Below are 27,896 nucleotides of genomic sequence, written 5' to 3' on the forward strand. Positions count from 1 at the left end.
GCAAGCTCTGACCCCCTGAAGGGAATGGCAGTTTTGGTAGTCTAAATGTTCCACACCCAACTCACCTCCACATCCAGAAAGGGAGGTGGAACACCAACAGCATGACAGTTTTCAGGGTCACAAAGGCATTTATTACCTCCAGGCCCCGCAAGGGGCCACCACCAATCCTCTTCAGGTGGAGTCAATAGGGGCCCATGAGCTTGCTGACACGCACAAGCGTTGCTAATGAAGGGGCATCAGCCCCGTGAGACTCACCACCTTGGTCACAGGCAAAAGTCAATGCGGCCGCCGCAAACAAAGAGGGCTGCCTTGTTTAAATTCACTACAGTGCCAGGCGCAAATTATCTTCATACACCGGCCTCACCAAGCCAACACAGTAAGGGTCTTCGGGGCACATAGGCACGTGGAACAACATTATAAGAAATCCAGAAGGAGGTACCAGCCCAGCAAAGCTTACCACTGCAGGCAATAACTTGTGTGGCTGCAACAGACAAAGCGAGGCCGCCACTTTTGAAGTCCTCCAGAGCTGAGATGATGCAGCAGTCTCCCCAACCCAATCCCACACTCCTGGTTATATCTGAGCACTTCCCTGGGATCCCGGACACCTCATGAAACTTCCCCTGTTAGAGTGAGGAGGAAATGGCTGCGTCCTCAAAGCATAGCAGCTGGTTCCACCCCCTATCAAAACCATTTTCACAAATTTAAGTCTAACTTCAGCAGTACATAAGTCACTAGTAAAATGGGAGTTGACAACTGCAACACTGAGTTACTCAGTGCTTAGAAATGATACATGAAAAGTATATGTACACATGTTAAGTCTCTAACAAAGACTGAGAGCCTCATTATGAGGCTGGCGGTCCGGGGACTGCCAGCCTTGCGGTGACGGTCAGACCGCCGCAATTGTGGAGGTCTGACCGCCACATTATGACCCTGGAATTCGGACCACCAAGGGACTATTGTCCCCACCAGGAACATGGTTCCCAACGGTTCGACAGTGGTCTGAGTTGTACTCTGCCAGGGCAGCACTGAGTTCTGCACAGCCTAGCTAATAACAAGCCTACTTACCACAAGCTTTTGAATGGCAGTCTGACCGCCATGGAAAAGCTGGCAGTAAACCAGTACTGGGGGCATAGAGGGGACCCTGCACTGCCTATGGCATGGGCAGTGCATGGGCCCGCCCCTGCCCAGCACCATTGGAATGCAGGAGACATTGTACATTCCGAGAGTGCTGGGTGGGATCCCCTGTGTGACAACATCAGCCTAGGCTCCATGTGGAGCCGAGACCAATGCCACTGCACAGTTTCCACTGGGCTGACCGGCAGAACCCTTGGTTTCCACTGGTCAGCCCAGTGGAAGCTTTGTAATGACGCTGGTTGGCAGACCATCACCTCCACGGTGGTCTGCTCTTTGTGAGTCCAGCAGCCAGCTTGTCTGACCATGAGACTCGTAATTGTGCCCACATGTGTTACATAACATACAGGCTAAGGAGGCATTACCACTAACAAAGTCTGTTTTATGTTCAAAACAGTGACTGTGTAACTTGACTTAAGAAGTGAGACAGAGGAGAAGCTTGTGTAGGATTTCTACTATATAGGACAGGACCATGCCCCATTTCACTGGACTGCTTCAAAAACATGAAAAAAAATGTTTTCCAGATTAGTTTGGCCAAAAAGGCAAAGAAAATGATGGAAGTTCCAGAGAAGCCAAGTTCCTTATGTTGTTCTCAAGTGTCAAGGAAACTGGTAGCCTGAAGTACACATGGAAATAAAGATTGAGAACATCTTGGAAGAAGAGCCAGCATCAGTGAAATTTGTTTGGAAACCATGCTGAAGCGAGTGGTTGAGGAGCTGTGATCCACTGTAATTTGTGACTTTGACAGCATTAGAAGCGACCAGGAAGAAGATGTTCAGCTTTGTGCAAACTTTTTAATCGTTGTGGGCCAGGACAAGATAGTGAGGCTGTTCAACATAGGTGCACATTGAGTGGGCAAGACTTTAAAGGTTGTTCCAATGGGTAGAGAAGTGCAAGAATCTCCTACCTCAGATAACATGAAGAGAGAGGCTTGGTTTTGAACAGCAGAGCTTCAGCTGGTTCCACTTTGTGAAACCCTTAACCCAGTAGCCTGTTCACCATTTAACCAATGGATCACAGTATCAATTACCCCACCCAATATATGGTGGGGCAACTATCACTGGTTTGCAGTACGAGTGCAAGTCTAGCCAGGGGAAACAGATAATATGCCTCAGCTCAGGTAAAATACTCCAAGCTGGTTAGACACATTGCTATTTTCTTATTCACAAACATACTTTTGCTTGGGAGTTTCTTTGTGAAAATGGCAAAATGCTGAGCACGCCAACAAAAATATGACCGCCTGCTCGGCGTTTATCTAAGCCTTAAATATAATTTTACTAAACCTTAGAGCAACCTTGATGGCTACAGATTTCAGGTTAATTTGACTTGGACAGGTTAGTGTCAAAATTCAAAATTCAAAGTCTCTACGAAAATAACTAATCCTTCCAGGACAGAAACTTGGATGATAGCAATGACCATGAATTTTCCATAGACTTTTATACTCAACATCAGCCCCCTAATAGCATTCCACATATCACAGCACACATCATTAAGGGCCTCAAGCAATATGATCAGTTCACTCCCACTCTAATGGCAATCCACTTTCTCCCCTTGCTGGGCCATACCCTCCTCAAAACCAGCCTCATGATCTACAAAGCCATCATGCCTAGCACTGCTGCCTATCAGTCTGACAAGCTCACCATCACCAGTGGCTCTATGTACATATACAGACTGGAGACAAAGAAGTGCAAAAAAGAAAAATAAGGAAGGAGGCCTTCTCCGTTTATTCCCCTAAGATTTAGAATGACATCCCCATATCCGTAAGGATGGTCCCAGCCCTTCTCCAATTAAGAATGAGCTGAAGACGCACCTCTTTAAAGAACGCTACACAATTGTGCAGTTACAATCCAAAATTATCTATTCCTATCATAACCTGTGTGTCTTGGCTTTTGACTCTATAGCGCTCTCTGCTTCTTCTACGTTTGGGCTATATAAATACACATACATCCATAAAGGGCTGTAAAGTCAATGCATGCACTTACTTTCAAGTATCTTTTAGTGTGCATCACCTGCAGTAACTCAACTTAGCATACAGTGACAAATCTGGGTGTTTGTAATGTGTTGGCTTGAAGAAGGCTGAGCCATTCATTCAATATAATATTCTGGTACAGTTACACTCCTCACCCTTAAGGAAGCAATAAAATTCCCAAATAAAAATAATCTGGATCCTAATTATTTAACTCTCTGTGAAATTAATTGTTTGGCCATCTAAACATATGTACCTTCCAAATTAAAGGTAACTATGGACTCTGTTTTGACACTAAAATAAACAAACAACAAGAGGGGGCATTTCCAGTCACACCTAATACCCGGCTGGTGATTAAATTACTATCCTACTTTGTAGATAGGGAGCACCACAAACAATCATAACACATTTGGTAACAACTGTAAAGACGCTTAATAACATCTTCATTAACAAATCTTATTTTCTATTCAATGTAGAAACAATACAGCACCACTCCAGCCACCTGCTTTGTGGGTAAGTACAACCCTTTTTTCAGGTTAACATTATTACATTCCAGTCCTGCAAAATGTTAGGATCATCAGTTGAAGTTCAACCTTAGATTGAAGATCACATGAACAATGTCATTATCAATTAGTACATTAAATTAAACTATAACAAATCTGATATTACATGCCTATTATAGGAACACAGACAAAATATCTATTTAAAAATATTGAGTCACAGAAACATCATGTGCAAAAATATCCTTGACAAAAAAAAAATAGATTTTTTTAAGGTAAGAAATATAGTTTTTAAATGTTTATGTGTTTAAATAATATTTTAATTGATTGTTTTAAATTGTTTGTGTAATTGTTGTTAATGTTGATAAATATAGTTCATAATATTAAGTTATTTATGTTTTTTAAATTCATTGTAAAGTGGTAATTTATATTGTCAGAGGGATGTGAGGTGTGTATGGGTACAGGGTGGGAAGGTAATTAAGTATAATAATTGTATATGTATTTTAATTAATATTAATTATTTGATTATTAAGTATGCAAATTGTACAACTAATTTTTTTAGGTTATATTTTAGATGTGGGTTGTTGAGTTTGCAGGGGTATAGGGTGAGAAGTTAATTACATATTAATTGATTAATATTCAATTATTGATAAATAATTGTTAATTATGAAACTTGTGCAAGGGCGGAAAGTTAAATAATTCACTGAATATAAACTATTTATTTATTTAGATATATGTAAATTAGTGGCTATAGCCTGGGTATTTAACAAAATTATTGTTAAATAACATTTTCTGATATTAATGGTTTAAAAAAGGTCAAATTATTTTAACTGTTTTTTAGTTTTATATTAATAGGTGTATAATTTCATGAAATTAATACTTGTATTAAAATAAGTTATGTGTTGGAAGTTGACAGTCTGAAGTGGAAATTGTAAATTTGACCCCACCTGAGTTGAACGCTTTCCCTACTGTTGCACTGACTGGAGTGTGTTTAGAAAATGTTACCCCTCCGGAGTTCAACGCTTTCCCTACTCTTGCCCAGACTGGAGTGGGAATAGTAAATTTTACCATACCTGAGTCCAATGCTTTCTCTACTGTCGCACCGACTGGATTTGGAATAGTTAATTTTAACCCCTCCTAAGTCTAACGCTCTCCCTACTGTTGCACCGACTGGCGTGGGAATAGTAAATGTTACCCCTTCAGAGTCCAATGCTTCCCCTACTGTTGGACCGACTGGAGTGGGAAGAGTAAATGTTACCCTCCTGAGTCCACCGCTTTCCCTACTGTTGCGCCAACTTGAGTGGGAATAGCAAATGCTACCCCTCCAAAGTCTAACACTTTTCTTACTCTTGCACCAAATGGAGAGGGAATAGTAAATTGTACCCCTCTTGAGTCAAACACTTTCCCTACTGTTGTACAAACTAGAGCAGGATTAGTCAATTTTACCCCTCCTGAGTTCAAAGCTTTCCCTATTCTTGCACGGACTGGAGTGGGTATAGTAACTTTTACTCCTTCCTAAGTCCAATGTTTTCCCTACTGTTGCACTGACTGGTATTGGAATAGTAAATGTTACCCCTCTGAGTCCAACGCTGTCACTACTTTTGCACCAACTGGAGTGGGAATAGTAAAACATTTCCCTCACTTTATGTACTGCTGCACCGACTGGAGTGGGAATTGTAAATTTTACTCCTCCGTAGTACAACGCTTTCCCTACTGTTGCACAAACTGGAGTGGGAATAGTACATTTTACTGTTTCTGAATCCAACGCTTTCCCTAATGTTGCACAGGCTGGAGAAGGAATAGTAAATGTTACCCCTTCTGAGTCCTACACTTTCTCTACTGTTGCACAGACTGGAGTGGGAATAGTAAATTTTACCCCTCCTGAGTCCCACACTTTCCCTACTGTTGTACAGAGTGGAGTGAGAATAGTATACATATTATTCCTAGAAATGTATAATTTTGTTTATATTGTTTAAAATTATATTGTTATTTTTCTCTGTATTTAAAATTTATTTTTTAATTAGAAGTGTTTGTAATACTCAATACATTTTTAATGAAATATATTTTTTTATACTGTTAAATGTGTATTGAAATTAATAAATTAGTATGTTTTATAAAATGTTCCAGTTTATTTCTTCAAGTTTTTAATGTATTATACACATATATATATATATATATATATATATATAGAGAGAGAGAGAGAGAGAGAGAGCGATTTGTTATATTATTGAATTTAAAAAGAAATAGTAAATTATAATATACATTAAAATTATTACTTTATATAATAGTTTTAATACAAAACTATATTTTTGAACATATTTTAGATATTAGTGTAAAACAATATTTTTTAAATATGTTTGTACTTGCCATTATATGTATAGGAAAACAATATTTTTGTGCTCAATACATTTAACACAATATTTTTATATCACAATATTTAGTGTTTCGATATTTTGTAAATGAACCCCTATAATGAACATGCATTAGAAGAGGAAAGGAAGGACAATTAAGAGTCAGCTAATTACATGTACTACACTTTCCCTTCTTTGCAAAAAGAGGAGCAATGGAATTTTATTCAGTTGTAACAACAAACTATTTTACAAATATAGTAGGGACAGAAAACGTTATTAGTTTTTATTATCATTCACTCGTTACCATTATTTTCAACTTTCTGATTCATGCCACATGGTTGCTAATAAAATGTCAGCTCAAGACAAATGCTGGTAAAATAAATGCATGCTGCTTCATGCAAATTGTATGTGTTATGGGGGAAAATGCAATGTAAATAGTAAAAGAAAATATCACATATCATGCAGCAAGCAGCAGTACAAGCACAGCAGTGAAAGTGTGTAAGAAACCATATTTCATCTTATGCACTAGATTGACATTTTCACATTTTCAGGACTTAATTGTTACAGCTCAATCAATCGATTAGAAAGTATGATAGCATTTATTGTCATAGTCCATCCGGTCATGGCTACCCTGTGCTAACCAATAATTCAAGTTACGGCTCACTAAAAAATAGTTCTGTTATGAATTTTGTATTGTACTTATGCAAAATGCTAAGTTGATTGGGCATTGATAAATCCTATATGACTTGGCTAAACAGGCATGGCTCAAACAGGCATGCTAGTAATCATGTTTTCCCCAGTTAAAATATTTCATCTTTGTACTTTAAATGTAGAGAAATTGAGCCAGCTTAGGGAACAGCTGGTTGGTTTCAACATCCATCATAAACTAGCCTCTATTGAAAATACAGCTTGCTCAGGTTCCAGAGCACTACAAAGTTCAGTTAATGTGATTGTGATTAATTGCCAGGGTAACATTACATGTGTACAGACAGTATGACAAATAGTCAGGTAAATTGAGTAAATGGATGTGCCCAGAGCTTGATCTCAAATTCTTTGTTTTTGTGTTGACACTTAGGGCCTGATTACGAGTCTGGCAATTAACAGACAGCCAGACTTGCAGATGCAGTCCTGACCGCTGCAAGTTTTGCAGTGCAACTGCCAAATCAAGAGTTGGGCAGTCAGACAGACAAACCACCACCGTCTCAGTCTGGAACAATGTTCCCGATGGGTTGACGGCAGTCCAGATTGGTATCAGCCAGGGTGGCGCTGACCGCAGCAGCACCATTCTGATTACAAACTGGTACTCCGCCAGCCTTTTCATGGTGGTTTTACCACCATGAAAAGGCTGACGAGAACAGGTGCAGGGGGCCACAGTGCAATGGCAGTGCAGGGGCCTCCCTGCTTAGCACCCTCACAATGCTCACTGTCTACTGTGAGCATTGCGAGGGTGCTAGTGCAGCCTTCAGGGTGGCAGAATTTCCGCTGGACTGATGGGCAGGAACCTTGGTTTCCACCCGTCAGCCAGCGGGAAAGTCATAATGTGTCCGGCGGGGAGGTAGCCAGTAAGACGGCAACCTCCCTGTCGGACGTTCGCCAGACGGGTCATCCCGTCCACTCAACTCGTAATCAAACCCATATTGACTAATGCAACAAACAGCTGTCAGAGCACTCACAAGAGTAAAATTTAAGAGTATTTTATTTCTTGAAGTAATTCAATCATGATAGGAAAATGTCCTTGAAATCATATACAATTAGCCTCCACAGCCAACACGTGTTTCGTCCAATGAGAGATCCCTCTCACGGACTTCATCAGGGCTTAAAATCAGGTATCTTCGTAGAACATAGATATCGGTCACAAGGAACGCCGTGCAATGATCTGTCCACGGTTATGATGTTCCCATCAAGATACTAGCATATTTGATTTAGGATTTCTGCAGTACTATACCGGGATGCGATAATTAACTGCGTTCATCACACGAGATTTCTTAGATCACGATAAGTGTACCGTTAAACACAGGCAGTACCTGATTTTAAGCCCTGATGAAGTCCTGAACCAGAGCCTGGCGTGATTGCCCTTCACACAGAGGATTTATTACATCACCATACTCTTAAATTTTACTCTTGTGAGTGCTCTGACAGCTGTTTGTTGCTACTGTCAGTTTCCTTTGAAACATTGGAGGAGTCAGGAAGATCCTTCTGTCATGAGCACCATGACAAAAAACACTCTGTGAACTTGACTGTATGGACTTACTGTGAGCGCCCGTTTCCTATGTCCTTCTTCCTAGCGGTTTTTTCCCATATTGACTAATGGACTGTCACCTGTCTTCTTTAAGTCAGATCAAAGTTTGTTTGAATTGCATTACCATGAGGCTAACTAACATCAGTGCAGTGTGACAAATACAAGTTTTTTTTTCTTTAAGTCTTGGTGAAATTTAAATTATGCTGGCTTAATTCACATACATTTGAGAATTTAACATTATGCGCGTTACAATTTTTTTTGAAATTATGCTTTTACTCCAGTTCATGGAAAAATGCACCGTTTGCAGTAACAAATTTATTTTGTTGCACAATCATTAGGTGGGGAGGGAACTGAAGGAGAGTACCGGGGCTAGATATAGTAGGTACCGTTCTCTTCAATATGAATATGGTGAGCAAGTTGGGCAAGTACTGGCACACCAAATTGCAGATAGGTGCTGTATCCACTCTATTAAAGGTGACAACAACTCTGTATATACACATCCAGAGGCAATTGCGGAACAATTTTCAGCTTTTTACCGGGGTCTATATGGTCCATGCAGTACATTTGATGAGGTGGGGATTATGCTTTATCTTCAAGGTTGTAATATTGCTATTCCTGGTGAGATGCCTGTTTCTGCGCTCCAGGATGATATTGCTGTCAGTGAGACTAATGAGGCCATATCTGCACTACCCTCTGATAAAGCAGCTGGTGATGATGCCATACCATTAGAATTTTACAAGACTTTTTATGAAAATTATTTCACTGCTCTCCATTAAAATCATTCAGTATATCTGGGTCAGTGAGGAAGTCCCCTCCTCCTGGAATATGACATGGATAGTTATCATTTTAAAGAAAGAAAAGCCACCAGAAGAGCATGGGTCATACCGCCCTATATCTATTATTAAAGCTGATGTTAAAAAACTTTTGCTTCTCTTATGTCTGGTTAAGTGCTGTATTCTCAGCATGGTTTTATCCCGGGGTACGACACTACTGCTCATGTCAATACCGCAATTGCAGCTTTTAATACTGCTGAGAAATATGGCATCAATAAGGGAATGACACTTTTGGATGCAGAGAAGACGTTCAATTGCGTTGTGTGGGAAAGCCTTTGGGTCACGATGGCCGTTTGTGGTGTGAGTGGGCATTTCTTTAAATGTGTACAGACTTTTTATAAAAGCCCTAGTGCTCAAGTGGCTTATGCAGGGATATTATTTACTTCTTTTAGGATTTCATGTGGTCCCAGGCAGGGGTGCCCACTTTCACCTTTATTATTTGCATTGTACATAGAGCCATACTTGGTATGACCACATATTAATGTGGTCTTTATATCATAATGACCACATTCAGCCATGTCATCTCTCAGGGATGTGAACTCAAAATCGCAGCCTACACTGATGGCATGGCAACATACTCTTCAAATCCCTTAACTGCCCTTGATTGTATCGAAGATGAAGCTAATACATTTGGTGCATCCTCTGGCTATAAATTAAACGTAGCTAAAACCCAGGCTCTTCTTAATTTCCAGTGAGAAGATTTAATATCTGGGGTCACCCCTTCAGCTACATACTTATATGTGCAACTCATATCACATGTGGAATAAATTGTTAAATTACGAATCTCTCTTATGAGATGTTCTAATGAAACTGAAGGACTGGAATCAGTTGCCCATTGGTATCATATGTTGGTGTAACACCACTAAGATGGATATCCTACCAACACTTTTATATCTATTTTGTGCAATTCTTCTGCATGTTACAAACCCTTTTTCTTAAACAATTAGATGGTATCATGGGTAGTTTTATTTGGGGATACAGAGGGGCTCAGCAGGCAATTTGGCTTATTAAACATTCCTATAATCAAGGGGAACTCCAGCTCCCTGATTTTAAGTTGTATTTTTGGGTGGCGTTTGCTGGGTGTCTTGGTACTCTATTCACATCTGGCAACCAGGACCCTACTGCTTTTTTCTAGTGTTTTGCTCTTGGACTAGATTGCAGACTGTTCTTATTCAGACTTGGGGATCCCAATTATTTTAAGCGGGTCACTTTTAAGTTTATAAAAGATATAACATAAATATGGCGTGAGATTTCTTCTAAATATTCCTTACCACATTTGCATTTAGATATGCCCCTGTGGGGTAACCCTATGCTCCTGGCTATTTTTTCAGGATTACACCTGTAAAGGTTGGGCTACCCATGGGGTTTTGTGCCTAGGGCACCTCTACAATCTTAATGGCTTTCGTACATTTGAAGGGTTGCAAACTCTTTATGACCTCCCCCATCAATTCTTCTTTAAGTAACAGATCATAGATTATTTCCTGGTAAGGTGTAGGCTTGCAGTTTTACCTTTAAGCTCTGGCTTACCCCTTTGTTTACATAGTAAATGCAAGAAGTCTTTAATAATATCTGTCGGCATAGGGTCAGTGATAGTTCTTTACTTGCTGACAAATGGAGCAAGGTTCTCTCTGAGGACATAGTCCCCTCAGAAATTTTGTCACTCTAGGAATAGTAGAGGACTCAGTTCACTCTACTAATTAAAAAAGTACAACAATTCAAAACATTGCATTGTGGAAATCGCGGAATGTGACATAAAACAAAATGGATAGTTTTTTCAATTGCAAATACATGGGCGTTTCATGCCATTGTGCAAATTAATAAAAACATATTTTTAATGCATCCAACACTGCAGAAAAGCAGACACTGCCTCAACAATCAATCTCCGGTTAATATTGTATGGACAAGGTTGGAAGGAACAAGTCTAGTGGTTTGAACTCGTTGATTCACTTTGCCAGAAGCCTGAATGACTGCATCAGTCTAGAATCCCTAGTGCATATGCAGAGCTGTGGTTGAACCCTGCCCTCTATAGCACAACACTAGCTGCAAGGTAGAACCGAACCCAGTGTTACTCAATTATGCGATATCTATTATTTAGTGGAGGTCATTTAGTGATATCCATTGCAGCATAAAATGGAGTTTGTTATGGAGATGAAAGTATACAGGTCGATAACTGAATTGAACAGGGGAGATAAATAATCTCTTACTCGTTTTTAACCAATACACTAAAACCAGAAACATACACATCTGACTTCCTGCCTTCAGAAGGCAATCCAAATTATTCACGTATAGAGAGAGGAATACAGCCATACTGTGAATGATAGAACAAGGCTGTTTAAGCATTACATGAATGCACGATTTTATATAATTGCCTAACGACTTCTATAACAAAAAATGACCTTGCTCATGGTTTATGTTTGTCAGGTAGGCTAATACTTTTTGTGGGTTGCTCTAATGTCATTAATGCACTTTCAGACATATACCGCCATAAAGATGTCACACTACATATCGTACATCATTGAAAATTTTACTGGCCCACACGTGGCATATTTATCACGTGTGTTCCCGTTAAAAGACAGCGCATTGAACTGAAATGTAACTGATTATACTCATCTCCAACCCTAAGAGCCCTCGGAGACGCTTAAAGGCCTGGGCAAAGTGGGCTCTAGCCCAGTGCCCCAGCCTTTCAGAGCCCCCATAATAAACCGTTTTTCCTTCATTTATATTTAATATGGGTGGTGTGAGAGTCTCAGACATTTTGCAGAGATGTTGTGTTTATGTTTCATGCAAAAGTCATATAAACGTTCCCTTTAGATCAAAACAGAGCCTCACATATGGGAAATCAGAGGCTGTCGCAGATTTAGCAGTAATATTAGTGAGCTGCTGCTGTCTTACAACATTGAAAACTCGTCTGAATCCCCGAATATTAGGTGTAAACACAGTTAGAATGTGGGTGGGGCGTGCCTGAGCACTGTCAGTGCCCTAACACAAAGTGCATGAAAGAGCTGAAATTGCATCATAAATTCAAAACTATTCTGAACAGGGCCCTCCAAAATATGTTTGGCCCAGGGCACCCCAAATCCTTATGCTGACCTTCGGAGCCCTCCTATTTCAGCTGTGATAAGAAAGCATATGAGACACTGTAAATGATTGTTTTGTTTTTTTACAATTCATCATTAAGAAGAGCGAGGTGATTTAATTCAATGGTAGTCACTTGAAGGTTTATTGTTCCACTTGTATATTGGTGCACAAACTGTTTCTTCGAGTTCCCAATGCGTCAGATAAGGTAACCCAGGTGGTGGGAGATTAGTTGGGAGTCTGAATAAGAACTTAGGTCTTACGGTGTCTAAGTTGGAAATGTCACATGTCCCCAACGTGACATTTAGATAACAAAGTAAAAAATGGAAGGTACTACATAAATTAACCACACTATGGTATATTGATTCTGTATTTCATGCTTTGTGGGGTCTTGGGAAAAGGCCCTTGATAGGTATGAAAGAACATTTATTAGAATTATGTGCACACTGTGTCATTGGTTTTTCATTACTGTTAAATAGTGTGAAAGTAATCACATTTTCGTTATATTTCTGTAAAATGTTTCTGAGCACAGTCTACAAAAACGATGCGCCTGCTCTGTAAACACGTTCTTAAATTGAGGCGAGGTGATATACCGCAGTGAAAAGGCAGGTGGTATACTTTTGCCTTGGCTAGTCAAGTTTAGAAATTTCATATTTAAGCAAGCCATATCAGTGGCCAGTGTATGCCACAGGCCAAATAACAGTTTATTGGATGGGGGCATGAATGGGGAGACTTGAACATTGTTACATTAATAGTTAGACGATTGTTTCTGAGGACCTATTAATGGAATATGTGCATATTTAAAGATATATATCATTGACTTGAAAGGAAATGCCAACGTTCCAGCATTCAACTTACTTATCTAAATGTGCCAAATAATATTTTACCTGTGTGTTATAAGTGTCTCGATTCTTCTTTTATGACTACTGTTAATTGTGTCAGGTTTTGTAGAACAAAATTCAGATATAATAATTGAAATTGTTACCTGCAGTGAAAGTCAATCCTTTGGAGACAACTGTTCAGCGTTAATTTCTATGATAGTCAACTGTATATATATAAATTATATTTCTATGAAGGGTGTGAATGATAGTTTAATTCACAACATCTTTTCACTTATAACACCTAGTTTTACGGTTTATGAAATACCTATGTTGTAGCAAATGTAATACAATCAGCCATTTCCCTTACATTAGGAATGCATTCCAAAGTGCAATAATTTCAATGATATCGACCATATTAAAATAGGCATCACTTTCTTATGGAGGACAATCAATACTGAGCTAAGGATTTTAAAATGCATATGCTTTTGCACTACTTTTTAAGTAGAAAAGTACATGTATTCCCAATAGGCTTGGAATTGTGTAGTAATACATACACCCAACAGACGCGCAGTTAAAGGGCAGCAAAATGCCATTTAGTGTCTCTTCCACTGACAGTTTTAGCCCAGTTATACATTTTTCAGGCAGCGAAAAGGCACCTCCTTCTAAAACTTGCCACACAATCCACAGTGGTCATTGAGGTTGCCATCTATTATCTGAATATGACGACTCTGGGCATCTAAGGGAAGTGGTTAACCTTCTAAATACAGGATGTGAAAGAGCGTAATGCAAATAGCAGAAGCTCCACAAATCAGAAATAAAGGAACATGTTTAGTGGAAGTGTAAATCATATTATAATTTCTATGTCATTTCCAATTCAGCAGCTAATTGTGAGAGTTGTAAAGCTATTTCAAGTGTAACGATTAGTTTGGCTACAAAAATGTCTAAGAAGATATTAGTTGGGAAATAGTTTTGTCATTGAACATTTTACTTAAAAAACAATTGCTTTAAGAATATTAGCCTATAGGTCAGAAACGTCAACACCCATAGTTTTTTGTTTTGTCATTTCATTTTTATTACCTTTAGACTTGTTCCAGCAAGATGCAACGGGGCAAGTATGTCTATTAAGCATATCAAGAATTATTAGGGGTCTTGTTTACTCACAAATCAATGAAGGGAACAGTATGCCGTATATTATAATAAAATTAATGGAAGTTGAATTAAAGTGGCCACATGTACACTACTGTGTAGGCTCCCAACAAAAGAATGGTTTGTACAACTTTATTTAATAATTTTAAAGAGAAGCTGACTGAGTTATAAAAGTTGCTTGGTTCTGCACCTGCATATTTACTTCTCAGAAATATTACCTCAGAATTTTTCCTTTTCTGGATCATGACATCGGGAGGCCAGAAAATGTCGTGTTTGTTTTTTGCCTTAAAGCATGTTTGCGTAAGGATCTAATCTAAAGTGTTGTTTCATTATTTTAACTTATTTGGGAATTTATAATATTGTTTACGGGAATTGAGCTTGTCTCGCTGTAAAAATACCCTAAACAGCACTCAAGTGATTTCATTGTTAAATGTGAATGTCTGTGGTCATGCTTGGTTTGCTCAGCAAGAACAACATTAAAAGTGCAATTATATTCGGATGCGTACAGTAACTAAAACAAGAATGTATGGCAAGCAAGAATAATAAGAAAAACAAGCATGCCATGAGTCAAATTAAAAGTTTTACACACCGCTTTTTTCTTGATTTTAGCTGCCTTTTGCATCCTCTGAGCAGTACCATTAGACAGAAAGTTGAGAGATGCGAACAAAAAAAACAAAAAAAGCAGAAACAGTGTATGTCAAACGAAAGGTTAATAAAAAAACTCAAACAATGTAATTTTCTTCAGCAAAAGAAAAGGTTTATAATTGACATAATCAGGATAGCACATTACACTTATGGTTCATTTGACTCAATGACGTGCTTAGTAGAGATGGTCTTTATTTAGTATTTAACTGCCATCTGGAAGTAGTAACTTTTAGGTACTCCTACAGTTAAGTACACATTATGAAAATGATTATGAAAAATAATATGAAGACCAGCCTGCTTTTTGATTCTACCAGTACTTTCCAAATACAAATCCATCTAGTTGTCAAGTAAATAGCAATATGGTTCTTGTATTGGGGGAAATAGCACAACAAATAATAATACTGAAAAGATTGGAAGGTCTACAGTCAAGGAACCACTACAAAAGTAACTCTACGCAACTCCTATAGTATAGCTGTTTTTTCAAACCTGTAGGTATCGCCGCTGGAAAGAAAAAAGCGATATAATGCAAGAGAAAGGAGTCATTGGGCAGCAAATTACTTATTCAAGCAGATTTCATTAGACCTCCAGGCAAAATTGCACATCACCTTATGAGCAAAACATAAATAGTGTGGTTCTTGTAAAGGTTGTGTTGGCTGTTTTCCAACCCTGAAGTTACCTTCACCAGCAAGTGATATGAAGTAGAAAGCAAGAGAAAGGTGGCATCAGGCAGCCAATGACTTATTCAAGCAGATTTCATTAGATGTGAAGATAAAATTGCACATCAACTTATGAGAAAACATCAAGTGTGCAGTTTGTGTTGATGTTGTGATGGTGGACACATATCTCCCCTGCATCTCAATCTGCAGTTACATGCCTGGGTAATGGAAAAAAAAAGTTGCAACTGAACCGCCGGAATGTGCACAGATATTCAATGGATTGGTTTTCTCCTGGGAGGAGTAGCCATAGGAAAACAGGTAACTGATCTGGAAATTGTTGCTTTGAATTGAAGGTGTCTTCTCTACATCTTCTGTATTTGATGAAAGGCTTGTCAAAACAACACATATCCATAATTACATTCTGATACATGTTAAACTCATGCATAAAATAAAACCTCTGCATTCAAGATACTGTGAAGGTACAGAAAGGAAGTGTCAGATATATCTCTGCATTTACAAGACATTCATCCAACAGATTTGTGATTGTGGATGCATTCCATCATGTCTCAATAAAATATAATGTATGTTTTAGATGGCGTTGGAGCCTGGACCTCACTAATGTGCCCTACACCCAGGATGGTGATTAGGGAGATGATATTCCAAAAAAAGCAGCTTCATTTTACACAGGGCCAAGGATCGAGAGGCTAGTGGTTCAAGAAAGAAAGAACATCATTCTGACCCCTTCTACTAGACAGACTTTTAATAAGAGGAAGCAGGTGTGACATTTGGGGAAGGTCCCCTACTAGATCTGGCAGAGGTGAAAAAATATTCCCTGCCTTTTTCGTTTATGCCCCATTGGCTGGCTACTAGGCGTTGTCTGTGCCTACATTAATGTCTGATTCTACCAGGTGTTTGTAGAAAGGTAAGATATTTTCCTTAGAGAAAGTGAGAGGATGTATGTTCTTGGGTAGAACTGGCTAGAGAAACCTTCAACAAGTGTCTTTTGTATCAAGGACATGCTGATTATTTTTTGGGCAGTTATTGGAATGCACAAGTTACCATAGGGGAGGTGATAGTGATTAACTCTTCAGAAATTACACCCTCAAGCTGAGAGCTTGTAGGGAAGAATAGAGGATTTTCCCGTCATCCATAAATACAGTATCTATTCCCAAGGGATCATGAATGTCCTTTTCCTGCAGAGGGTGCAGTGTGCATGAGAACCAGAATTGATGGACCAAAATTTAGCTACAAGGATGATTGAGCACCTTGAGTTGGATGTGAAGGACCTTCAGAATCACTCACTTCATGTGAAGACATTTATGTATCACTTTGAACAGTCAAGCATATGCCTACTGCCCAAGGGTTGGTGTATCTGCCAACCCAGAAGGCAAACCTATTTATTTCACATTCAAAGGTTTCACAATGCCAACTACATCTGGCCACTTCAAGACCTCAATATGGAATTGAGAGGTGTCTACGTTCCTGCCTGTGGGATTGGTGTACATTGAAGTCAGTATGTCTGCCCTCAGACTGAACACAGGAGAAACAGTAGGAATATGTCTTAGATAATGCTCATTTCTCTCAGACTCATTAACTGATAATAACGTAAGTGTCCTAATTGCTCCTGATGTGGTAGAGGTGTTTCAGTGTTTAGAGTACCATTATAGGTCAACCAATTATAGAAAGGTCAGTCCAGCGAGCTCCTCACAAATAGTGATATGGAATGGAATGGTAAAAGATTTATAGGGTAAAACATTGACCCAGAGGGATATCCAAGGAGTAGGCAAAACTGACTTTAGTCAGGAGCAGTTATTTTTGCAAAGGATAAGCTAGGTTTTCAGCAGTTTGAGAAAATATAAATGGCTATTTCCTGATCTGAGAGCAAGGTGGAGGGTATTACATGCTTTTGAAAAGAGACAACTGTGTGGTGATGTTTCAACAGGAAAGCATAGAACACAGGAAGTATGAAAATACATAGCCCCTCTTACTCCAAAATTTTGTAACAGATGTGTGGAATGGGAAATGAGGAGTCCATTACGTATTTCACACTTTGATTGGCTGGAGGTTGTTACAATTACAAACCTTTAACAGAGTGGTACCTACAGCATCCTTGTTTGTCTTAAACCTTCATCCCTTGTTTTTATTGTCCTTACTCTGCTGCACAGCACAGTTTACCTCAGTGAACTTGCAGCTGATAGAATGAAATAGCAAAAACACACTCAGAGCAAGAGAAGTCCATTCCAAAAGCCACACTTTTATTGGCTGGAGGCTGTAACAAATGGAAAATGCTGACAGAGTGGTGTGGAAAGGGACCTGAACATTTTTGTCCTAACCCTTTATTACTTTTTTATTGTACATTGTTAGACCTGTCAGCTTTAGGGTGGTCTTTCTTCAAACCTTTTGCTTTCCTTCTCAATTTTAGCTGGTCTCGTTTTTGTTGGTCTTAAGACTCTTATCACTCATAACTAGTGCTCTTTCCTTTGAACATCGTAAATTTGTCTTACACCCAATTGGCATGTATAATTTACTTGTATTTACTTGTACTACATGTGCCCAGGGCCTGTAAATTAGATGCTAGTAGGGAGCCTGCAAAAACAATGGCCTAAAGGTTTTATTAAAAAATGTCATCTTAAATTTAGCATGACACAAAGTTACTCATACGATTACAAAGAAAAAAAATGAGAAGAAAAATATGTCCCAAAATGGATAGTGCAATATATTAAATATTTAATAATTTGTTTTTTATCCAAGCAGCCTAGAAAACGTGTCCTAAGTGTAATGTGCAAAAAACGTGCTCAAAATGTGCAAACAGTGTAATATTTTTTAAACAGAAGAAAGAGAAGAAACAGAAAAAAAAAAATAATAGTTTTAACAATGTTCATAAATTAAGTCACACTCCATCAAAATTCCATTGTTTTATACATAATAATCCTCTTCATTTCCAGCAGGCATATTATTGACGGTGTATTGACCTTACATGACTCCATAGGACATCAACAGGACAACATAATAGCGGATCATCACAAAAGAAAGTTAGCAGCAAAGCCAATACTTGGTAATCAATTTGGAAACCAGTGCAGTGTATAATGAATAGGAGCTTATTGGTAGCCCAAATGTAAATGGTATGAACTGTATTAAGTAAATCCGCCTTCGAGATTGGCCACTGCACCTTGGAGCACAAACATTTCACCCCGCCCGAGATTTTGGTTGTTGCTTCAGTAAGGTGTCACCCCCCTCAAACATTGACCCAATTTTCTACATTCATGGTGCATCTCATTGTGCACTTTACATCAGCAGACTCACAGCTGGTAGCTTGATTCAGCAAATGCATACTTCAGAGCAGGAGTCCATTCCAGATTCCACACTTTGATTAGCTGGAGGCTGCTACATTTGGAAGAGGTTGACAGAGCGTGCAACGGAAGTGCACTCATACTGCACAAAGTGTTTTAAGTGTGTCACCATCATGTTGTCTGGCCAGAAGGCCGGGAGCTGACCAGGCAGCCTAGATGCCATTTCATGGCTTGGAAATTTTGAACACCATCTGGAATTACTGCGCAGGATCAGTTAGTTTTGTGGAAAATATGCAAACTATCCAGAATGAATGCATACATCAATTATTCTGGACAAAGAAGAGAACACAGGAGGAAATGTTCAAATATGTCAGTTTCTTTAGTGCAATCCTTGTTAATCGAAATATAACATTTTAAAAAATCTGATGATATACTATCAGAAACCCTGAACAATGCTAAGATCATCAAAGTGTCTACAAGGGCCCACTGAATCTTTCCACTCTTGCCCTCCACACGTTCAACATGACCAGGAAGGACTCAGGCCACTGTAATGAACTGCCAGAAATGTTTACTTCAATGTCATTAGTTAATGAGCCCTGAGGGAAACGAACAGTGGTTCATACTCCAATAATGAACTTGTAACCCTCCTATCAATTTGAGGGTTTGGTCATGCTTTATATGATCCATCAAAGATCTTAGTTGGCAATCGCACACAGGTGAATTACAATCAGATATGCATCAATAATTAGCTGCTTTTGTGATAACCTGAGGATCCAAATTAGGCTTCAAAGTGGGGACCTTGAGGAGCACCATTAACCATTTATAACAATAGATAAAAGCCTATATTTTTCTCATATCAACCAATGATTGATAAGCTGTGCAACTTTCCCTCATTTCTACAACTTCTATTAGATGTTGTGAAAAACAATAATAATTAGAATGTCTGCAGGGATAGTCAACATAGAATTTATAAACAAACTGACGATGATAGGGGCAAGCGGTTGTTTCTATACCACACAGTCAAATCATATGAAAATCAAAGTTTCTGTATTCAGCCTACAAAAGATCATGAACAATTTAATGACTTCAAAAGTAAACCCACTGAAGCCACCTCAAAACTACCAATTACCAAGGAAAAGCAAGGAACGTTTGCGAAAAACTTTGCAAAGTTGAAAGAAAATCTAGCTTTGTTCAGGGCTCATGTGTTGGAAAGATTAATGATATTAGTGATGAAAATTATTTTACATTGTCTGGTAGTGACAATGCCAAAAAATCAAAATTGCCCCACCCTGGTGTACAGCAATAAGAAACCATTGTAATTATGCCCAAAGGATGCAAACCATCCAATACAAGAGTAAACAAAAACAGAGGGCCAACCAAAGAATGGCTGCAATGACATTCAGAATGATTTGAAGGATCTCCTTTTGACTTCCCTTAAGGAAGTCTAAATTATAAAGTTAACACGTATGAACATAAAGTGGATGATGATTGAGATTCCTTATAAGGAAAACAAGCAGGATTATGCACACCAGGGACAGAGAGTGCCACTGCTTTGTATTATGACTATAACAGGACTTATGTTTGTTTAACTTCATTAAAGTCCAAAAAGACACATGGTTGGCATGCATGCTTTTGAGCCAATTTCAGAGCAGGGTCAACCTTCTGCTAAAGCTGTTGGTTTTCCAACAAAACACAACTGTAATGAGCCAATTTTGTAAAGAGAGCAACTCCACAAAGTGTAATGACCCTTGTATTTTAATTGATGCCTTTAAAATTAAAGGACCTACATTAGGTAAAGAAACAGCATCATTATCCATGGAGAGGGGATCTTTAAAAGAACTGTACCTCCTACAGAGAAGCAGCCTTCTTCAATGGACTATTCAATTAAAGCTAATTGTAATTCTTCTGTTTAGGATCAATATAAGGCACAAGGTCATTACCATACGCTTACTCATATTCCCACCCAGCTTATGCCTGGCAGTACACAATTTATTTTTGCCACAGTTTTCTGACTGTAGCAGCATCCTGCCAATCAAAGTGTGGAATCCAGAATAGAGTCCTCATTTATCTGGGGGCGTGGCTACGAGCTCACGAAGTGAGCTGCGTCCCGGAGGAGCTCCAGCCGGGGCCCCCGTTAACCTCATATCCCGGAGCCATCGACCGACAAATTGCTCTCCCTTCCCCCTCCCTAAGTATTGGGGGTAGGCGGCACCAGAAACAAGGCCAGTTGAGCGGCGCAGAGGCCCCCCGTGAGGCTTGGCGGGTCTTGTTGAGCTGCCTGCCTGACTCCAAGATGGCGGGCGCCATCAGGATACTGAGGCCTCAGAGGCCATTCTGCAGCAGCCTGCACTCTGGGGGCTTTCTACTTCTTGCCAACAGGGTCCTGGCGGGGAACAGTATCCTGCCCAGCACCGTGGCACAGAGGCGCTGCGCATGGAGGCGAGAACTGACAAAGGGACCCGAGAGTGGAGGGGGCTCCGGGCTCTCCCTGGCCGGATGATCATCGTTGACCTAGGGAGGAGGACATCTGATCTTGCGGCATTATCAGGAGGTGGCCATTTCCCCCCTCGAGAGGAGCAGAGACAGGGGGCGCTCCGGAACACAGGACTGAGGAACCCAGGCCTTGATTAGACCTGGAACGCCCCAGGGCTAGACGCCTCATAATTTGGATGGCAGAGGGGACCCTGCTGAGACCTAGCAAGATGGGGAAGATTTCCAAACGAAAGGACACGATTCAAGACACTGGGGAGCACCCCACTGATCATCTCCCGGCTACCACCGGAACGACACAACCAAGGACTGAAGGGGGCTCGTAGCTCGGAGATATCATGCAGGCCATTACATTATCTAGGGAGAGCCTGGAGCTTATGATTGACACTCTTGTGCTGTACTTGGGCATACTGAGAGAGGATCAACGCCGACTTGCAGAGAGAGTGACGATGATGGAAAAAAATGTTGAGGAACTGAAGCCTGAGTTGGAGGCGACTGGAGACCAGGTCACTACCCTTGAAAAGCAGGTGGGTGCGCACCTGGTCCGTGCTGAAGATGCCAAAAACAGGTCTAGGAGAAACAACATACGAATAATTGGCTTACCCGAAAAAACTGAGCAACAAGACTTAGCTGACTATTTGGAGAAGTGGATAATGGAGGAGGTGGCACCGGAGGGCCTTTCACGTTTTTTCGCATTCGAGAGGGCGCATAGGGTACCAGCGCGGGTCCGCCCCCCCCCCGGAGCCCCTCCGACACCAGTGGTAGCCAGATTATTGCACTATAAAGACCTTGATCATATACTGGCGCAGGCTAGGAAGGTTGGAGAGCTAAGAGTTATGAACACGCTGGCCCGCATCTTTCCTGATTTCTCCCGCGCAGTTCAGTGGCAAAGAGTTTTCTACTTGGAAATCAAGAGACAACTGCAAACTTTAAACATTCAGTACGCTATGCTCTTCCCCTCCACGCTCAGGGTCGCGGATAGTGGAGGAACCAGATTTTTACGGACACCCCAAGAGGCTAAAGACTGACTTGATGAACGCGAGGGCCCCACGCGGACCAGAATGATTAGGGGATCCAAACCCCGGAGCAGGCAACCCAGTGCGAGAAGGTCTCAGCGGGCGGGGGGCGGCACCCACCTCGCAGGAGAGCAAGGCAGAATGACAGCGGGCCACAGTAGCGGTAGCGAACTTGAGTGGAGGAGAAACTAGTCCACGATCCACAGAGTCACGAAGGGGCAATCAGGACACAGGCTTGGATGCTGAATCGGAGAGCTTAGCGGCCCGAGCGTTGAATTACCAGTGGTGACACCGGGAACTTCTGAGACTATAATATGAAATAATGCCCAGGACCCACAGATACATGGATGCTGGAGGCCCGGGCGATGTGGCTACTTGGTGATCAAGCTGAACGCTGCGTATTAAGGTCTGTAAGATGCTGACGGGCCTGCAACCGGCGACGCTGCCCGAAGAGAGCTTGATTCTTCAGCCACCCCATTAGCACTGACTGTTGTTTTTCAATGAGTTTGGATGGGGAACTATTCTGACACCTTTCCTGGGGAAGGGGAGTTGGGGAAGTTTTTGTTTAGAGTTTTTGGTCCCATCGCATGTCACACCCGGGGAGGAACAATACCAATGCCAGCTGCAACCCTGATGCCACTGCATGCGTGGATGTTGTGCATAATCAGAACAATACTGAGTAATACATATGGGAGATCCCCGTGAGTACAAGGTGGTCTCCTGGAATGTGAGGAGCATGCATAACATGGCTAAGCGCTACAAGGTACACTCCTACTCCAGTAGAAGAGGGGTCCACATAGCAATGTTACAGGAAACTCACATGAAAACGATAGAGGGTGCAGCACTACAGAAGAGATGGAGAGGCCAGATCTTTTACACAGCTTACTCTGCATACACAAGGGGCACCCTCATCTGGATAAGAGCAGGCATACCATTGCAGATGACCAATTCACTCATTGATCCTGATGGACGATATGTGATGGTCACCGGTAGATTAGGGGGTTGAGATATCACTCTGATAAATGTCTATGCGCCCAACATAGACCAGGGCGCATTCCTAGATCAGTTATCAGGTTTCCTGGCTCCCCATATATTACGCTCAGTGCTGATCAGGGGAGACTTTAATTGTGTTGCCGTACCAGGGTTAAACAGGTCCCACCCTCCTTTGAGGGACTCTTTAGTGAACACCTTGGCTGAGAGATTCCTTGACTGGCAGGGAGGTTGGCGTCTGGTGAACTCCTGGAGGACCCTCTATCCCCAAGCCAGGGATTATTTGTACTATTTTGCAGTTCACGACTTGCACATACAATTGAGTACCTGAGGAGGACCATCTCAGATCACAATCCCATCCTAATGCACATACCATGTGTGAGTGCTAAATCCAGCATACCCACTTGGCGCCTTATGCCTGACTCTCTTGAAGACCCTGCATTTCAGGACCAGCTAAGGGAGCATATTGTACAATACTTTGAGAATATGAGGATTCATCCCCTTCCCCTCAGACACCGTGGGAAGGCATTTAAAGTGGTGATGCGCGGGCACTGTGTTGGTGTGTCAATGGGTGTCAGGAAAACATTGCTACGAGACGTTGAGGTGGATAAGACGGAGCTCCGTTGTTTGGAGAGACGGGCTCCTGAGAGCCATGCCTTGCGGGGCGAACTCCGGACTTCCAGGGAGGGGGTCGCTGAATACACAGAGAAGCTTTGTTGCTTCGACTATAAACATCTAGCTATGATGCATGTGGCGGGGGATGAGTCAGGTGCACTATTGGCAAGGCTGGCCAACCCCAACAAAGAGGCTCCGCTATCATAGAAATAACCACTCAGTCGGGTAACAGGCTAAATCAACAGGCTGACATTAACCATCACTTCCTCGAATACTACACTGCCCTGTATGCCAGCACCCTGGGGGAAGCGGGAGAGGAGCTGCGGACATTCCTAGCTGTGCTCCCACCCTCGCACCTCAGTGATGTGGATAGAGAATGTCCTGGGAGCCGACATTACGGAGTTAGAAGTTAGGGACAACATCGGAGGGCTGGCACGCGGGAAAATGCCAGGGAGTGACGGCCTGCCACATACTCGTTAGAGCTGGCTCCCAAATTGGTGCAACTGTTCCAATGCTGCACGTGCGATGAAACAGCTCCCACAGTCTATGGGAGAGGCCCCGATTATCCCACTCCTCAAACCTGGTAAACCCCCTAAAGACCCCTCTCCATGTTAAACTCCGACTACAAGATATTAAGCAGGATAATGGTGACTAGGTTGCTCCCGCACATGACCCGATTGGTACATCCTGATCAGGCAGGCTTTATTCCCTCCAGAAACACAGCTCAAAATATTCGAAGAGTACTGCATATAAAGGATACACTTACCCCTCAGATGGCAGAGACTGCCGTATTGGTGGTAGACATAGAGAAGGCATTCGATAGTCTAGAATGGGAATATCTATATACAGTGTTGACCCATATGGGGCTGGGTGAGGGCTTTGTCACTTGGACAAGACTATTATACACAAACCCAAAGGCAAGAGTCAGAACGGGCACCATAGTGTAAGAGCAATACTCAGTGAAGAGGGGCACTAGACAGGGTTGCCCCCTATCACCGCTGCTATTTGCATTAGCAATGGAGCCATTGGCCGCACAGGCTCAAACCGCCAACTGGTATTAGGGACTACCGCAGGGCCCCAGCCATCACACAAATGCATTATATGCAGACGACCTGCTGCTGTTCTTACAAAATACCGGTGGGGAGCTGGAGAGGGCCCAATCATTACTAGCCTTGTTTGGTTGACTAACCGGCCTGAAGGTCAACTGGCAGAAATCTTTCCTATTTCCCTTGTCAGCGTGCGAGGATCCGTCCGAGGGGCTGGGCAGTGTGACCTGGGAACCCAGATGCATGCCCTACCTGGGGGTTAAAATCCACCACTCCAGGGCTGACCTATTAGAGGGTAACATAGGGGGCGCCGTTAAGGCCTTGAGAACCAGTATGGCCTTTTGGAGCCGGTGTTGGAAGTGCTGCATGAGGCGCTCAGGTCTTTCAGCGCCGTATGCGCTGGAGATTCCACTGGTGTGGCTGCAGTGGTTGCCCCGTGTGGGGAATTGGAGAGGACTCTTGGCCTCAGAGGGGGCCGGTGCCATACAGATCGGGGACCTTTACCAGGAGTGCTGCCTTCTGCCCTTCGAGGATTTCCGACAGGCCCATGATTTGCCGCAGGGCTATTTCCTCCTGCTTCGAGCGGTCACGCAGGCAATACGAGAGTACTGGAGGTCGGGAAGTGGAGAGCCTCCTCCTCATCACCCGAGTACCCCCCAAGAATAGTACGACTAGCACGTTTCAGGATCTTGCATTCATACTAGCTAACCGAGAGCTAACGAAGAACTGGAAAAGCATCCCTGGTCCTCATTTTCCCAGCTGGAGGAGGGAGCTCAAGAAATGGTCTGGGAGCAAAAGACTGGTCCTGTATATGGAGCTTCGTAGGGGTAGAGGGTCCCCTGAGCTGAAGGAGGCCTGGGACCAATTAGATGAAAAACTGCATGACGATATGCCCTGCACAACAGGGGTGGACCTTGGTCCTGCGGCTACCGCCTGACAAGATGCAACACACTGTAGGCCATTAGGCAAGGTATGCGGGGACTAGGAAGCATGTCTGAATTTTACACTTAGTGGATACAATGAGAGGCTCGGGTAGCTTGGGGGGAACGACAACGATTTCATTACACCAGGTGGCATGAGGACAACATTGGGAATATAGGGGGGAGTTAAGGGTTAGTTAAGTAGTTTAAGTGTTATATCACAGTCATGCTCCGCAGAGATTCCTCTGCATACGTTCCACATCGTTAGACACTCACACTTGTCTTGGGCCCGTGGACCGGGATTCAACACAAGGAGAGGCTGGGATGCTCATAATTAGTATGTTTACATTGTTACGTACCAATTTTATGATAATTGTATATATATATGCTATTCAGCCCGACATGCATTGCCTAAACTGCGGGAACTTATGTGAATAAGGCATATGGATACGGATACGCATACGGATAGGTAACCGAAAACGAATAAAATATGTTTTTTTTAAAAAAAACAGAGTCCTCATTTATCCCATTCCATCTATCTGCAACCCAATTCCCGAGTAAAAAGCATATGGTCTTCTAATCTGCCTGTGTTCCGTGCTTTCTTTTTGACGCATCACGACAGTGCAATGTCAGTTCCAAAGTATGTAATACCCTCCCCTTTGTACTTTAAAATGATCAAATAGGTAGAAACATGTCAATCCCTGCTAGTGATTAGATATATTCCCCTCTTTTCTTTCACAACTATCCCTGGGGGATTCAATAAATGTGTTAACATCACCCCAAAGGTTAGTTCACCCACTGTATTCCTTTCTGCACATAACCTTCATACTTACATAGACCGAAAGAGTGGCATAACAACATATTCATCTCTAATAACTCCCCCAAGCTCCCCATAATAGTGAATAGGTAGTAGCATGCACCGATATCTACATGAATTGGTGCTTGAAGAAGCCTGATGATGAAGCGTGACATTAATTGTGTGAGCGAGGGCTTCTGTCCTTAAAAATTGAAAGCCCCTTCCTTGGTACTCTCCATTCTTTGTGTTTTTCCATACACATAAGAGACAGTCCGTTCTGAAGTGTATTGTTTAGATAGGAGGTTGAACTGACTGCTCAGATTTCTCCCAACCCTTCTGTGTAAGATCATAGGTGTTATTCCAGAAAAAAACACTGAACTTCTAATCACTCATTAAAGTCATGGTATTGGTAGTTCTGATACTTCTGGAAGGAAGTTAAGGATCCCTTCAGACTCTAAAGTGGTAAGCAAAATATGCATGCTTCAGAAGTTGTTAGAATTAGGTATTATCTTTTACTCACTATATGCTGTCTCACCAAAGGGCTCTAGTTTCAGCATTCTGAACTTACGGTGCCTCATGGTTAATGACCTCCTGGCATCATCTGTTGTGGTAAGCCCCCATCACTGGTGTACTCCAGCATAGTATACTTGGGGCTTAACTATTGTTTTGCAGTTCTAGATTCTTTGTCCCATATTATCAGTAAGTCTTTCTGAATCTTAGTTGGGAAACACCCGGAACAATGAGTCCGGAACTACGAGGTTGTGAAAAATGAAAGCGAAACAACGCTTTCGTTTTCCACAACTTCCTGGTTTTGGTCCCTTAACCACGCATGTCTGAAAAACGTACATGCCTGGTTAAGGTACAGAAGGGAGTCGGAGTGGACGCAGTGAAGGAGGAGGTAAGTTGGGCTGGGACTGGGGCTGTTTTTGGGGGGGGGCTGGGGTGATTTGGGTTTGGGGGCAGGGTTTAAGTTTTAGGAGCGGTGGTGGGGACTCTGGGTATTTTTAGTTTTTGGGTGGGGTGGGGGGCTGGGGTGATTAGGGTTTAGGGGGTAGAGGGGTGAGGGTTTAGGTTTAAGGGGTGGGGTGGGGGGCTGGGGTGGAAGCATGCTGGGTCGTGCATGCTGATTGCTAATGCCTTTACCAGGAATGTGTTTACAATGGTAAAATCGTTGTAAACGCATTTGTGGTAAAGGCATTAGTGGTTAGAACGAGGTTGTTGTTTTGACCTCGTTGTTGAGCCACGGGCGGTTTATGCACCCGTGGTTCCGAGATATAACCCTCTTAGTTCTGTGAGTATGCTCTATGTGGCCACATGAGCTTCTCTTAAACTTTTATGGCCAGAATCATTTATGTCTACCTTGTTCTGAA

The 27,896-nt window shown here is 41.8% G+C and overlaps 1 protein-coding gene across 7 annotated transcripts in view; it reads right to left on the reverse strand.

The window, feature by feature from the left end:
• APBA2 (amyloid beta precursor protein binding family A member 2) overlaps positions 1 to 27,896 on the reverse strand; it is a 1,150,852-nt gene that overhangs the window by 416,825 nt on the left and 706,131 nt on the right. For 3 of the 7 annotated variants that reach the window (XM_069222383.1, XM_069222385.1, XM_069222384.1), the window contains one exon: positions 14,652 to 14,687. The exons of the other annotated variants lie outside the window; for them this stretch is intronic. In XM_069222383.1, coding sequence (XP_069078484.1) covers positions 14,652 to 14,687 — 36 coding nt within the window. The remainder of the gene's footprint in view (positions 1 to 14,651; positions 14,688 to 27,896) is intronic. 7 annotated transcript variants of the gene reach the window in all.

The sequence above is a fragment of the Pleurodeles waltl genome, chromosome 3_1 (assembly GCF_031143425.1).
Source record: "Pleurodeles waltl isolate 20211129_DDA chromosome 3_1, aPleWal1.hap1.20221129, whole genome shotgun sequence".
NCBI classification, from domain to species: Eukaryota; Metazoa; Chordata; class Amphibia; order Caudata; family Salamandridae; genus Pleurodeles; species Pleurodeles waltl.